This window comes from Metschnikowia bicuspidata, assembly GCF_001664035.1.
Source record: "Metschnikowia bicuspidata var. bicuspidata NRRL YB-4993 chromosome Unknown METBIscaffold_8, whole genome shotgun sequence".
NCBI lineage: Eukaryota > Fungi > Ascomycota > Pichiomycetes > Serinales > Metschnikowiaceae > Metschnikowia > Metschnikowia bicuspidata.
In genome coordinates, this window is record NW_017387738.1 from 156,029 (window position 1) to 169,348 (window position 13,320).

The 13,320-nt window shown below is 47.7% G+C and overlaps 6 protein-coding genes across 6 annotated transcripts; 2 read left to right on the forward strand and 4 right to left on the reverse strand.

The window, feature by feature from the left end:
• Window positions 1-368: 368 nt before the first annotated feature.
• Window positions 369-2,658, forward strand: METBIDRAFT_33630 (uncharacterized protein). The gene has a single exon (XM_018856358.1). The coding sequence runs from the start codon at window positions 471-473 to the stop codon at window positions 2,529-2,531; it is 2,061 nt and encodes a 686-aa protein (XP_018709537.1). The 5' UTR covers window positions 369-470; the 3' UTR covers window positions 2,532-2,658.
• A 165-nt stretch (window positions 2,659-2,823) lies between these two features.
• MSC7 (meiotic recombination directing protein) lies at window positions 2,824-4,674 on the forward strand (the record flags this gene model as incomplete). The annotated part of the gene is made up of 1 exon (XM_018858163.1): window positions 2,824-4,674. One exon carries the CDS (start codon window positions 2,824-2,826, stop codon window positions 4,672-4,674), a length of 1,851 nt encoding a protein of 616 aa, XP_018709538.1.
• VMA10 (H(+)-transporting V1 sector ATPase subunit G) lies at window positions 4,577-5,216 on the reverse strand. Its single transcript, XM_018856359.1, has one exon. It carries the CDS (start codon window positions 5,202-5,204, stop codon window positions 4,869-4,871), a length of 336 nt encoding a protein of 111 aa, XP_018709539.1. The 5' UTR covers window positions 5,205-5,216; the 3' UTR covers window positions 4,577-4,868.
• A 215-nt stretch (window positions 5,217-5,431) lies between these two features.
• SWR1 (chromatin-remodeling protein) lies at window positions 5,432-10,691 on the reverse strand. The gene has a single exon (XM_018858315.1). It carries the CDS (start codon window positions 10,406-10,408, stop codon window positions 5,678-5,680), a length of 4,731 nt encoding a protein of 1,576 aa, XP_018709540.1. The 5' UTR covers window positions 10,409-10,691; the 3' UTR covers window positions 5,432-5,677.
• An 873-nt stretch (window positions 10,692-11,564) lies between these two features.
• METBIDRAFT_47208 (uncharacterized protein) lies at window positions 11,565-12,092 on the reverse strand (the record flags this gene model as incomplete). Its single annotated transcript, XM_018858135.1, has 1 exon — window positions 11,565-12,092. The coding sequence occupies one exon, from the start codon at window positions 12,090-12,092 to the stop codon at window positions 11,565-11,567; it is 528 nt and encodes a 175-aa protein (XP_018709541.1).
• A 524-nt stretch (window positions 12,093-12,616) lies between these two features.
• Window positions 12,617-12,931, reverse strand: METBIDRAFT_47154 (uncharacterized protein; the record flags this gene model as incomplete). The annotated part of the gene is made up of 1 exon (XM_018858131.1): window positions 12,617-12,931. One exon carries the CDS (start codon window positions 12,929-12,931, stop codon window positions 12,617-12,619), a length of 315 nt encoding a protein of 104 aa, XP_018709542.1.
• Between the last annotated feature and the right edge of the window lie 389 nt (window positions 12,932-13,320).

Below are 13,320 nucleotides of genomic sequence, written 5' to 3' on the forward strand. Positions count from 1 at the left end.
AAAATGATCTTGGAGAAAGGCGAAGACAAGCAGGGTGCCGGCCGCTTTACTGCCCCATCGAGCCTGAACTAATGACTCATGAGTATAACGACCAATCCAATCAAAGCACATAGCAATAAATTACCGAATTAAATTCTCACCGGTCGAACTCGCACTCATATTCCGACCATAGGTAGAGCCCGAGTGTGACATTTTTGCCTTCTTTCAGCTTTCAAATAGCACTTGAGCTGTTTTCGTGAAACTAATTCTGAGTTAAATTTGTCCCAAGATGCAGTTTTGCCTGACAAGGTCGGCGGTCACATATATCGTCATATGCCGCGTGCCACGTTGCCCGAAGGGCCACGAGATCGCAACGCATTCTTGAGCCTGCGCACTAACGTTTTGACTCGCAGCTATGATTCTCGGCTTCCTTAGGGCAGATTCGAGTGCGGCATCTGCAAACCAAACTTGTACAAGTTTCGAAAACTGACATGAGTTCGAGGGCACTTAAGCGTCTCGAGAGACAGCGGGCCATCACCTCTTCCGAAACACATAGCTCAGATGATGAACCCAACTTTGTTTCAAAACCTAAAATGAACGCTTTTGCCCTTTTAAACGACGAGGACGATGATGGGCATGAATCGGAGCCAGAAAAGGATTCGGAAATACATGAAGAACTGGAAGAACTCCCTCGAGCTACCCAGCCATCGAAAAAATCCAAGAAGAAGAAGAAGGGTAAGAAGAAGCCAGTGAAGGTTTCTTCGGATGAAGAAAATATTGACGATGACGATCTCGATAGATTTCTTGAAGACGTGAGGAAGAGAGATCAAAAAGAAGCGAGTGGCTCTTCTGGCTCTTTCGAGGATAAAAATTGCCAAGATTACGAAAAACCTCTTGACGAAGAAGAACCTCCATTCGACTACGCAGACGCCAATTTCTTAAGATTGACGACGTCTCGCTTGAAAGAAAGCATGCACCTTCTATCGGTAGGTTCAGTCAAAAATCTAGATCCAGACACTGAGCTCCAAAATCTCTTCGGTAAGTTGTCATTCGAAACAATCGAAGACGCTAACAGCACGACTTCTTTAGCTGCTTCCCCAGACGTCTTGGCTCAATTCAAGAGTTTGGCCAGGATAACGCGTGGATGGGGTGGCAAAGATCACAAGAATGTACCAGGGACTACCCGAAAATTGCTTCTTACGAGAATTAGAGATGACTGGCTTCCTACTACTCAAAAGCCGCTTTCCATGGACGAATTGAAGGCTGAAGAGGTCGTGAAAACTAAAGTTTACAAGGAAGAAGACAATGTGGAACATGCAACAAAAATAATTGAGCTGAAAATTGCAAATGAAGACAGGCTTGGTATAAAGTATTTCTGTTTCAAAAAGTTGAACAGTATAAGAGACCGCGTGGCCAACTCTCGATTTTTTGCTTCGGTGGTGATGACTCCCGACCCAGAATCCTTGATGCAACTTCTTCAACAGAGTCCATATCACATGGAAACTCTCCTTCAAGTGTCTATGGTCATGTTGAGAGAGGGAAACAACAAGGCGACAAGCAATGCTTTGATTGAGAAAAGTTTGTTTGTTTTCGATAGATCTTTGAACAAGCACTTCCATGAACTATTACAAGCTGGAAACACCGAACTTATCAGACTTCCGTATGAGTCGTTTGCGAATCGTCAATTCTACCTTACGTTGTTTCGTGTGATTGTGGGCCTTGGGGAGCGATCCACATTCTACACGGCTCTTAATTTCTGCAAATTTCTTCTTGCCTTGTCGCCTGCTGAAGATCCCCTTGGAGTAAGATATTTTTTGGATCACTACGCTATATTGTCTGAGAACTATGAGTATCTTGCTGAATTTGTCGGATCTGCTCTTTCACAGACTTACACTCAATGGTTCACACCTGGTTTAGCATTTTCCAGAGTTTTGGCTTTCTTGCATCTAGGGAAAACCCAAGAAGCAAAGAAAGCACTTGCTGACGCCTTTTCAGTACATCCCTTATGTGCTTATGAATTACTTAAGAACATTGGTTTGAGTGGTCATGTTGCAACTAAGCCAAGTGATATACAAACGAATAGTTTTGCTGAGCTAGCAAATGAAACATACCTTGTGAGAGCACACATTCTTTGGAAGGAACAGACACACAGACAATTTCTTCACGATGAACTCATGTCTCTTTTTGACAGGACTAGCGTTCACAATAGCAGATCTTGGTTGAGTAAGTGGTTTGGCGGAGAAAAGAAGGAGGAGAACGCTACAATTCCGGTGAATTTGATTCGTTTTGTGGTGTTGTCAGGGGAAAACAAAGTGCTTGCTAAAGTCCCCGAAAAAGTTTTTGAGAGGGACGACATGCTTGAATATGATGTCATCCCACCCAAGGACGAAAATGCATACCCTGAGGGTGAAAACAAAGCAACGGACCTGATGTTTGATTATCTAGACCACAACATCATAAGCGCCATAGTGCAAAACCGGAGTGCGGCCGAATTTGAAGATTTCCTAGGGCTTGATGAGCCCGTGGAAGAGGCCGAACAGGAACAGGCATGAACGCAATACGCATTTAAGCTCGTCTCAATAATATCTATTTAATTGCCAAAATGACACGAATGTCCTCTTCTCTTTTTATATAGCTATCACGTAACATCTGTATTTTTACAACACATCATACTTCTCCAGCTTCTTCAGTTGACGACTGTCGTCCTAAATAGCGGAAGCCATGATCGCGACGCAGATCGCGAGGCTGGTGCAGCAGCGTTTCGGCTTTCTCACTGAGCGCTGACGATATATCTCAAACCTCGGCATATACAAAGTACTTCCTCTCCACAGCTGTACAATTGCCATGATTGCAATCAACCTTGACTTTGCAGATCTTCAATGGCAGTATCAAATTTCAACCACGTTTTTCATTTGCGTGATCGTTCCGTTGATGTATTATACGCATGAGAAATACATGACTTCCAGACCAAACAAGTATAACAAGCTTGAAGCGCCAAAAAAATTAGACTACGTCATTCCTGATGAGGCCAAACGCCACTGGAAAGGAAAGCGACTTTATCCACCAAGCCTCGGCATAAAAGTGCCAGGTGAGAGCGATAAAATTCAAAGCTATTGTCCGGCCACAGGCCAATACTTGGGCTCATTTCCTTGTATATCCAGAAAAGAAATGGACCAACAAATCAGTGCAGCAGCAGCAGCTCAAAAATCATGGGGTGATTCTTCATTTGCAACAAGAAAGCAATTGATGAGAACACTTAATCAGTTCATCATGGACAACCAGGAGAACATTGCTCGGGTGGCTTGCAGAGATAGCGGCAAGACCAAGTTGGATGCTTCCATGGGCGAAATTATGGTCACCCTTGAAAAAATCAGCTGGATAATTGCTCATGGTGAAAAAGCCTTGCGCTCTTCGGCAAGACCAGGGTCATCGTCGTTGCTCATGGGGCTCATGAAAAACGCAGAGGTGCGCTACGAGCCCCTCGGTGTCGTTTCGGCTATCATATCTTGGAACTACCCCCTTCATAATCTCATTGGACCCGTTGTGGCTGCTCTTTTCTGCGGCAATGCAATTGTCATAAAATGTTCCGAACAGGTCGTGTGGTCATCTTCGTGGTTCGTTGGTATGATCCGTGTCGCGCTTCGCCTGCTTAACATCAACGAGGACTTAATTCAATTATGCTACTGTTTCCCAGAAGATGCGGACTACTTTACGTCGCATCCGGGCTTGAAACATATCACGTTTATTGGATCTAAGCAAGTGGCACATAAAGTGTTGCAGAGCGCCTCAAAGGAGTTGACTCCATGCGTCATTGAGTTGGGCGGAAAAGATTCTGTTTTAGTCATGGATGATGTTCCTGACATCAAGGCCTTGTCCTCAGTGATCATGAGAGGTACATTTCAAAGCGCTGGTCAAAATTGCATTGGTATAGAGAGGGTCATCTGTTTACCTCACATCTATGATGAGCTTGTGGCCATCTTGAACGAGAGAGTAGCTACCCTTCGACTTGGCTCAGATATTGACCAGTTGGACGAAATTGATATGGGAGCTATGATATCAGACAACCGATTTCAGCAAATCGAAGATTTAATTCAAGACGCTGTGGATAAGGGTGCTCGCTTGTTGCATGGTGGAAAACGCTACCACCATCCAAACTACCCTCAAGGACACTACTTTGCCCCCACTCTTCTAGTGGATGTAGACACGTCCATGAAGATTGCAAATGAAGAGGTGTTCGGTCCTGTTTTGACGATGATGAAAGCACGAGATGTCGAGGATGCCATCGCCATATCAAATAGCTCGGAGTATGGATTGGGTAACTCTGTCTTTGGAAAAAGCTTCGAGGCGTGCGATGCCGTGGCCAAGAAGTTAGAAAGTGGCAATGTGGCTATCAATGATTTTGCCACCTTCTACGTCTGCCAATTACCGTTCGGTGGAATCAAAAAGTCCGGATTCGGCAAGTTTGGTGGAGAAGAAGGGTTGACTGGTCTTTGCAATGCCAAAGCTGTTGTCACAGACAAACCACTTCTTCGAGCTTTAGGAGTCAAGACTGCTATTCCACCTCCAATTGATTATCCAATCGCAGACGACAAAAAAGCATGGAGGTTTGTGAGTAGTCTAAACATTGCCAGCTACGACACCCGGTTCTGGAGAGTGGTGAATGCGCTCAAAAAGTTGGCCAAAGGTGGTGCTTGATAGAAAAGCTTTACTTAGAAACAATATAAAAGAGCTTATCAAGGTGCCAGTGCACACGGAGTTATTTGTGGAAGGTCTACGAAGCAAGCAAGCTAGCAGACGCATCTGCTGGTTTAAAATATCACCTGTATATATAAATCTTATGTCTGGTTAAACTGGGATTGCCAGAAAATTAGGAATTCAGCATGACGAATCTAAGCGTTGATGTGCAATTCTGGCGTGGGCTTTGTGGCGGCCTCGACCAACAATTTGATGACAGCATCCTTCTTTTCCGCGTACTTCTGCTGGATGTCGGCCAAATCCTTCTCAACAACAGCCTCAGCCTCTTTTTCCACGTTGCTGTTCAAACCAGCGTGGTCACTTTCGTACTTCTTCAACTCATTTTCCTTCTGGGCCTTGTACTCGTTAATCTCCTTCTGAGCGTCCGCCTTTGCAGACTTCAACCGCTCGGTTCTGTACTTTCTAGCCTCACTGACTATGGCAGCAGCTTCCTTCTCGGTTTTTAAAAGGGATTGGATGCTAGAGGACATGGTGGCCGGGGTAGTTATGGGGGCTTTCACTGTGAGCTCCCGCCTTTATCTTTGGTGCTCGATAAATTGGATACGGGTGTGCATACTACTTCGAGCGGGCGCAGTCACGTGATCGCGCCAATCTACGTGTGCGTCGCTTGTAACACTGGTTTGTGAAGAGGTCAGGTTGGAAAAAAAATCAGGAGATGCAGAAAAGAAGAATTTGTAGATATAGACTAATTCCACCTGAACATATGAGAAATTAAAATAAATTTGTAACGACTCAAATACAGTTTTATTTTTTCTCTGACACCACTGCCAGAGAGTGCCTTACAGTGGGACATGTCATGTAACTGTATCTCTTATTTCTAGAAAATATGTGTTATTCTATTCGTCTCGCATAGACGTACTAATCATACCTTAGCTTTTGCATTGGCCACTTTGCAGTGTCTTCAAATTGTGTTAGTTCTTTGGCGAGCTTCAAGTTTAGTCCCTTACTCAACGTAGTAGCCATCCGCGATACAACGGAGCATATACTCGTCAATATGTCCCACTCCTTCTTCGTAGTCATCATCAACAACTTCTGAGTCTTCGGGAACAGTTCCTGGTGCAGGTGTTCCCTGTTTACTTTCCTCAGTGAAATCCTCATCATCGACTGCGACTTCTTTCATTGCTTCCTTCGCTGCATTTCTATCGGCTTCATCTTCTGCCTGAGCCAACAATTCCATATTGGTATTTTCGCCAATTGGCTTGTCGGGTAGTTCGCTTATTATGCTGGTATCATTGACCAAGTCGCGGACGGAAAACTTCCCAAGATAATCTGTAGTAAAATCACCTTCCTGAATCACGACATTATCCAATTGTCTCTTCTGATTTGCCTTTTTCAAAATGTTCGACTCGATGGTGTACTCGGACACAAATCGGTATATGTGTACATCCCGCAGCTGACCAATTCTATGGCAACGATCCTGGCATTGTTTATCCATGGCAGGGTTCCAATCAGAATCATAGAAAATGACCGTATCCGCACCAGTTAAATTGATACCTAGACCACCTGATCTTGTGGATAATATGAAAACTGGAATTTTTGGATCGCGATTAAACTTTTCTGTGAGCAATTGTCTATCCTCAATCTTTGTGGCTCCGTCCAATCTCATATATCTATAGCCATGAATATTGAGGAACTGTTCGAGAATGTCCAAAACCTTTGTCATTTGCGTGAAAATAAGGGCGCGGTGGCCATTTGGAACAAGGTCTTGCAATAAAGTCGCTAGCTTCTGAAGTTTACCACAGTCATATTGAAGTAGCTGTTTATCCGGGAACGCAATTGAAAGCTTCACCTGCGCTTGGTGAAAGGGATTATCGATCTGCTTTTGCTGCACTGCATCACGCACTTTATACTGCGTGTCGATGGGTATAATTTGATCTTTCATATCCAAAGCGACAACAGTTGGTGTGATGACAGCGTATTTGTTAACAGTATCTTGCATATGCGCCTGACGCTTTGGAATGTCCAAAATCATATTATCCAAAGTTTCACATCGTAATGGTCTCTCACTAGCTTTTTTTACAAAATCTAGAAGTGAATGTCCATAAAGAGGTCTCCTTTGGCATCTCAAAGTATTAAGATAAATACTTTGCTTTAACCGTTCGCGAAGTTGCAGCTGTTTTTCAAGCTTTAACAATCTATTCACCTGGACAATATCGGCTAAAGCTTGGCTGTCTGACTCAGATTTCCCGTTTTTTCCCTTTTCAATGATTTCATCCAAAATCTGAATCTGACTCTCTAATTCTTTGTTAGACATCAATCTGCTGGTAGCTTCAGACGCAAAATAGTTCATATCTTCCATATTTGTGATATCAGCGTTGATGACCGGTAAAGGGACAGTAGGGTTTTCGTCTTTCGTGAGAAGTTTGGCGATAACGTCTTTAGTCGCATTGTAGCCTCTCGTAACAGTGTTCGGCATAGCAAATGATGTAACAATTGGACGTACCTCAAATAAATCAGGATGATTGCAAACTTTCCTCAACTGCATCAAGCAGTTGATAATCGACAAAAAGTTTCCTGAGGCCAAAGTTTCTTTGGTCTTGGCTCGTGACATAAAGTCATCATAAAGATACCTTTGCCTTTTTGATAAACGGCAGTAGATGATGTGCTCATACTTGCCTGGCATTTGTTTTTCAACATCCTTTTTGAGTCTTCGAAGCAAATATGGGCGTAAAACTTGATGCAAGCGAGAAACTGTATCCTTTGTTTCTTTGTCGAGTTTGCTCGTAACGTTCTCATCAATAACATCTCCTGTAGCAGTCTTTTCTAAGATTTTATCAACAGGTTTTCCAAACCACTGTTGGAAATCTTCGAAATTAGCGAAACCTTCGGGCATCATTTGCTCAACTTTCGAAGAAGGCATAAGAAAGTACAACAAGGACCACAACTCCATGAGATTGTTCTGCAAAGGCGTACCTGTGAGTAAAAGACGATTTTCAGTGTTAAAGTTCAACAAAGCCTTCCATCTAGTAGATCTGAAATTTTTGATATTATGAGCTTCATCCAAAATCATGTACCTCCATCTTTTTCTCTTGAAAGATGAGTGATCATGCACAACCAACTGATAAGATGTTATGCAAACATGAAAGGCATCTTGCTTATTCCACCCTTTTCTTTTCCTCGCTCTTTCTTGGGGGGAACCATAGTATGTAAGCACTTTGAATCCGGGAGCAAACTTTTTGAACTCCATCTCCCAATTAAGCATCACAGATGTTGGTACGATGATAAGATGAGGACCCCAAATGTGGTGCTCGCAAGCAAGGTATGACAAGAGCGAAATTGTCTGAATTGTTTTACCCAAACCCATTTCATCTGCAAGGATACCATTGGTGTTATTATTGTATAAGCTGGCAAGCCAGTTCAAGCCTTGTTTCTGATATGGCCTTAATACTCCACGCAACAACGATGGGATTGGAACATCCTTCACCTTGAATCCATTAATTTCCTCCACATTCTCATCATCATCGACATTATGGTCCTTGGAGGTGTCAGTACAAAGTTCAGGCTGTGCTTCGAAGCTTTCCGAGGTCTTATTACCGAGATCTGTTTCATCGGTTTTATGATGGGTCGCGTTTTCATCATCACAGTCAGCGCGCTCTTCATTTTCACTTTCCGAACCTTCGTCCGAGGAACTCATGTCGTCTTCTTCCATAGAGTCGCTGAAATCATCGGAGTCAAGAACCTCGTTTTCGGTCTTCCCAGACAAAGACTTGATCAATTTAATTTGGTCTTCATTGTACTCCGTTGTGAGATTGTCAGTACTGACCATATGATTATTCCCGTAAAGAGACGCAAGTCCACCGTCTCCTTCATTTGCCGAGTCAGAGTCCGAATCAGAGTCTTCATTACCGTGTGTATGGTCAGAAGGGGTCACGGGAGAATCTTCCATGTTTGAATACTTCTTGCGTAATTCAGCAACGCTCAATTCACTATCGAGCTTTTCTTGCTTATTGACTGCAACATCCCCATCATCATCATTTTCAGAGTCTGAAGATGAAAGCTGATCAGAGCCGGTAGAGCTCGAACTCTCACTGTTAGATTCCACATTTGATGTATCCGGTTCGGTGTTTTCTCTGGAAGACCTGTTTAACTGAGCCTCTAGAAGCTGCGTCGAATGCTCTAGCATCTTACTCAAGTGTTCGCGGCCCTCGATCTGCTTAAGTTCTTCCTCCTTTTCGTGTTGTAGGAAGCGGTAGACTCTGTTAGCTTGGGACCATCTTTTTCTCACAGATTGGATGGCAAGTCTGCTCAAGCGCTTTAGGTTTTGTTCCCTCTCGCGGGCCAACCGTTCTTTCTCACCAGCCTTTTTCCTGAAATGCTGTTCTACTATTTGCGCGATTCTTCTTGTTCTTGCTTGATGTTGTTTTCTCATGCCTTGGCGGATTTTGGAGTACGCCATGCCCTGGGCAACAAGGTGGTCATGGAATGTTTGGTCATTGGCTGCGCCCTGTATTTTAGGGACGATGGAGCCGGTGTCCCTGAAAAAGTCCAGGGTGTGCTTTGCTGAACTGGTAGGAAGCATGATTTTGCGGCGTTCCACCTTGTCTCCATTGAGTTCGAACCTTTCTTCGACCATGACTTTCTCGTACAAACGTTTGAGTAGATGAGTCTGCTGTTTCAAGGTGGCTTCGTATTCCGCGGGCGTGTTGGCCACCTCCACGCCACCATCATCAATGAGCGCGGCTTTGTACTTTGTCTGGAGGAATTTGGAGATTTTGGACTCGATCTGGGGCATGTGTAGCGTCCAGTCCTTGGTTGACAACACCTGAAGCGGGTCGGGGTGGTATGCGAGTATCGGATCCGAGTCCAGACCAGAGGCCCTGAGACCCGCGTCGCCTTGAAGCGGGCGCCATGAGGGAATATGCGAAGGGTGGGTGACCACTGGAGGAGGAATCGAGTACTTGACGGAGCGCAACTTGTAGTTGGTGTCTATGTTGGAGAAGTCGTAGTCCAGGAACTCGTCCTTGACATCCAGGTCACTCTGGCCCAGAGCCTGCGGCGATGGTGTTTCTGCGGGCTGTGGCTTGGGATGCGAGCGAGAGACTGGGCGCTGGCGTGCTGATCTAGCAGATAAAGTGCCGTTGGGCCTCGGTTCTGGCTTTGTCTTCCCAGCTCGCGGGGCCGGCAAAGGCAGGCGGGCATGAGGGATTTTCTGAGCAGCGAGGAGCTCGGACTCCCGCTGCATGCTGCGTCGGAGCACGTCGTCCATGAAAGGATACTTCTTTCGGAGCATGACCTCGCGTTCCTGAAGCCTCTTTTTTTGCAAGCGGAGGGGGAGGTCGCCCATGTTCTCCAACAGGTGCTCGTCCCACACTAGCAGGTAGCGGTTGGCCCTGACAAAGAAGTCGAAGATCTCGGGCACATCGGAGCCGTCGGCACGCGAGAAGTCCATGGGGGCCCATTCCACAAGGGAGGCGTACTCCTTCAACTGGAACAACTCGTTGACGGCAATGCTGAAGTCCGAGATCACGTGCACGAGGCTGTCCTCCTGGCTGGCCGGGCGAAGGCGTGGGTCTTGCGGAGGGCCGTTGGGCTCGGGTTTGGCTCGTTTACTGGAGGGCTCATCACCGGCATTCAGCGGGCGGCGGCGGCTGGCCAGCGAGGCCCGCGGGCGTCGTCCCAGAGCCGCGGCGCCAGACTGGGCGGGCGTGCCGTTCAGGCCAGCAGGTGCTAGCATTGTGTGCTGGGGCGGGAGGAGTGGGCTGTTGTTTCTTAGTTGTGGAGAAAACGCCGTTATGGCCCGGCCTGCCTGGGGCCGCGCGCGCGGGCGAGTGAAAGATTGGGGCCACTGGTCTGCAGGCGCTGGGCCCGGCGCGAGCCAGGGCCAGCGAATGAGGCCAGGGCCAGGCAGCGAGGCCCGGCGCAAAGAAGTGTGGGCAGAGCCGCAAAAAGTGTGGGCAGAGCCGCCAAGAATTCTTCCAGCGAGACACGTGGTGCCGGGCGCCGACTTATTATTAGGTCCAACTGGGTGGGGTGCCAGGAACGGCCCCAGACTGGCACCTGTAGAGCGTGCCATGGTACCATGCGAGGGCAGGTCAGGTGACCCGGCACCAGGGCCAGTCGCACGGCCCTGCACAACGGCGCCACAGCAAGCTGGGACGTCGGACATCCCACGTCTTTCGTGCATGCACAGTTTGGGAAAAGCTGGCAAGTGAATGTTCGTAAAGAGCTGGCAAGTTCTGTGGATAGCCTGCGGGTGATGAAACAACTGGCGGGTACCAGTTCAAAGCAGCGGGCAAGTACCAGTCTATAAACAGCAGGCAAGTCTTAGTTCATAATTAGTACCAGTTCCTAATTAGTACCACTTCATAAACAGCTGGCAAGTATTAGTTTGTAAATAGCTGGAAGTATTAGTTCAAAATAGCTGCCAAGTACCAATTCATATATAGGACCAGTTCATAAACAGTACCAGTTCATAAATAGCTGGCAAGTATCAGTCCATAAACAGTACCAGTTCAACACAGCCCGCAAAAATTAGTTCCTAAACAGCTGGCAAGCACCACTTAATAAACAGTGCCTGTTCATGAACAACTGACAAGTACTACTTCATAAACAGCTGGCAAGTATTAGTTTATAAATAGCTGCCAAGTACTAGTTCATAATTAGTACCACTTCATAATTAGTACCACTTCATAATTAGTACCACTTCATAATTAGTACCACTTCAAAATCAGTACCACTTCATAAACAGAGGCAAGTATTAGTTCATATACAACCGGCAAGTCTCCATCAGCGCTCGCCCCGCTCGCTCAAGCCGGCCCCTCGAGCGCGGTCTACAGGGAACAGTCTGAACCGTCAGTATCAAATCATGCATGGGCCTAGCTACAAGCTACTTACGCCCGGAAAAAGTCCGGGTACGCCTTTTTGTACGCCTCCTCCTGCGAGGCCACGCTGACGTCGTCCGCCAAAATGCCGGCCGCCGCCGCGGTCTCATCGGGCCTCACCCGGTAGAAGTAGTCCGTAGCCTCGCCGCCCGAGCCCAAGGACTTGGCCAAGCCGTTGTACGGGTAAGAGCGGGGCATGGCGGGCTTTTCGGGGTTGAGTTCCCAGAACGCAATGAACGCGCCGAACCCGAAGAAGAGCGAGAAGAAAATGGCGTTGTGCTTCAACGCCGTCTTGTCGTCCACGGTCTGGAAGTAGTCGGGCGACCACATGTCGTACAAGTCGTCGTCGAGCGTCAACGGGTCGTTCTTGTTTCTCCTCAACTGCTGGAAGTCGTATGTGGCGTATGGGTCTCTCTGCAGCGCAAACACGGGCTCCACCTTCGGGTAGTCTGCGTACAGAGGATTCTGCGGATCGGTCAACCTGATCGTTTCGCCGGTGGATTGGTCGGTGATGGTGGTGCGCGTGGTCAAGGTCATCGACCGCGACGCGAAGCGGGAAGCACCCTGCGTGGCCCTCAAGCCCAATCTGGTCAACATGGTGTGGTGGTTTGTGAGGTGCTGGGCCAGGTGCTTTCTTGCCCAATCGTAGCGTGCCAAACGTTTGCGCGGCGCACGACCGCGCACCAGGCTGCCCGCGCGAAGCCGGCCAGCGAAGACGGCCTTGGGGACACCAATTAAAACCAATAACGACAGCGGCCAGAATTAATTCGACAGCGGCCAGAAATAAATCGACAGCGGTCAGAACTAAATCGATAGCGGCCAGAAATAATTCTACAGCGGCCAGAATTATTACGACAGCAGCCAGAATTAAATCGACACGAGAAGTAACAGCCAGTAGAAGCTCTTGTAGATGCCCGGCGCGGTGCCTCCGCCACGGCCACCATGCACCAGCCAACCTCGAGACGCGGCGTCCCGCGGGCGGTCTACTGTGTGTTGTTGGCACATGTGAATGCCAGGATCTCCGGGATTCTCTATTCCTATGAACGTATGTAATGCATGTCTCACTTCTTCTGGGCCTCGCCGAACTTGAGCTCCTTCATGGGAGACTGCTCCGAGTCGGCAAAGTCCAACAAGGCTTCGAAGCCGCCTGCGTTTTCTCCAGCGTACTTGCCCAAGTAGCCCGCGCCAAGGAAGACGGGGACAAATGCAATGAGAACAGAAAAGTTGCGGGCGTTCCAGTACGCGTGCACGGGGGGCGGGTTTATGTTGAAGTTGTACTTGTTGTTGAAGGGAGCAGGCTTGGCCTCCGCCTGGGCAGCGTGAGACTGGAACCTTCTGGCCACACGGCCGGCACGGCTGCTGATTCTGGAGAACATGGATGCTGGTGCTGTGGCTGACTGGAGGTGAGAGTTAATGCTCACTTTTCTATTGGAGCGGTCGGTGTGCAGGACGCGCCGTTTCATGGCAGCGGCCCTGGCACATCCTAAAGGGGCCGTCCGAATGGCGTTCTCTTTCTGCGGGCACGTGACGACGGTCTTCTGCAGAAATGGTCCCTGCCTCCAGGAAGCCAGGTGTTTATGTTTTCCGCTTTCTGGCTCTTCTCGCTGTTCGGTCTCGAATCGTCCGCAGCGCATCTCACACTGCCCGGAGTCACCATAGCAGCGAGGGTCGGAACCACCATGATACAGCGTGCTTTCAATCAACGTAGCCGGGCCGACAAACCCACCAAGTTCCCCAGGCGTGTCTTTTGTCACAACCACGGGAG

Excerpts from the sequence above, each read along its gene's own strand:
- VMA10 (XM_018856359.1), bottom strand. The coding sequence starts at position 5,204 with ATGTCCTCTAGCATCCAATCCCTTTTAAAAACCGAGAAGGAAGCTGCT.
- METBIDRAFT_33630 (XM_018856358.1), top strand. The coding sequence starts at position 471 with ATGAGTTCGAGGGCACTTAAGCGTCTCGAGAGACAGCGGGCCATCACC.
- SWR1 (XM_018858315.1), bottom strand. The coding sequence starts at position 10,408 with ATGCTAGCACCTGCTGGCCTGAACGGCACGCCCGCCCAGTCTGGCGCC.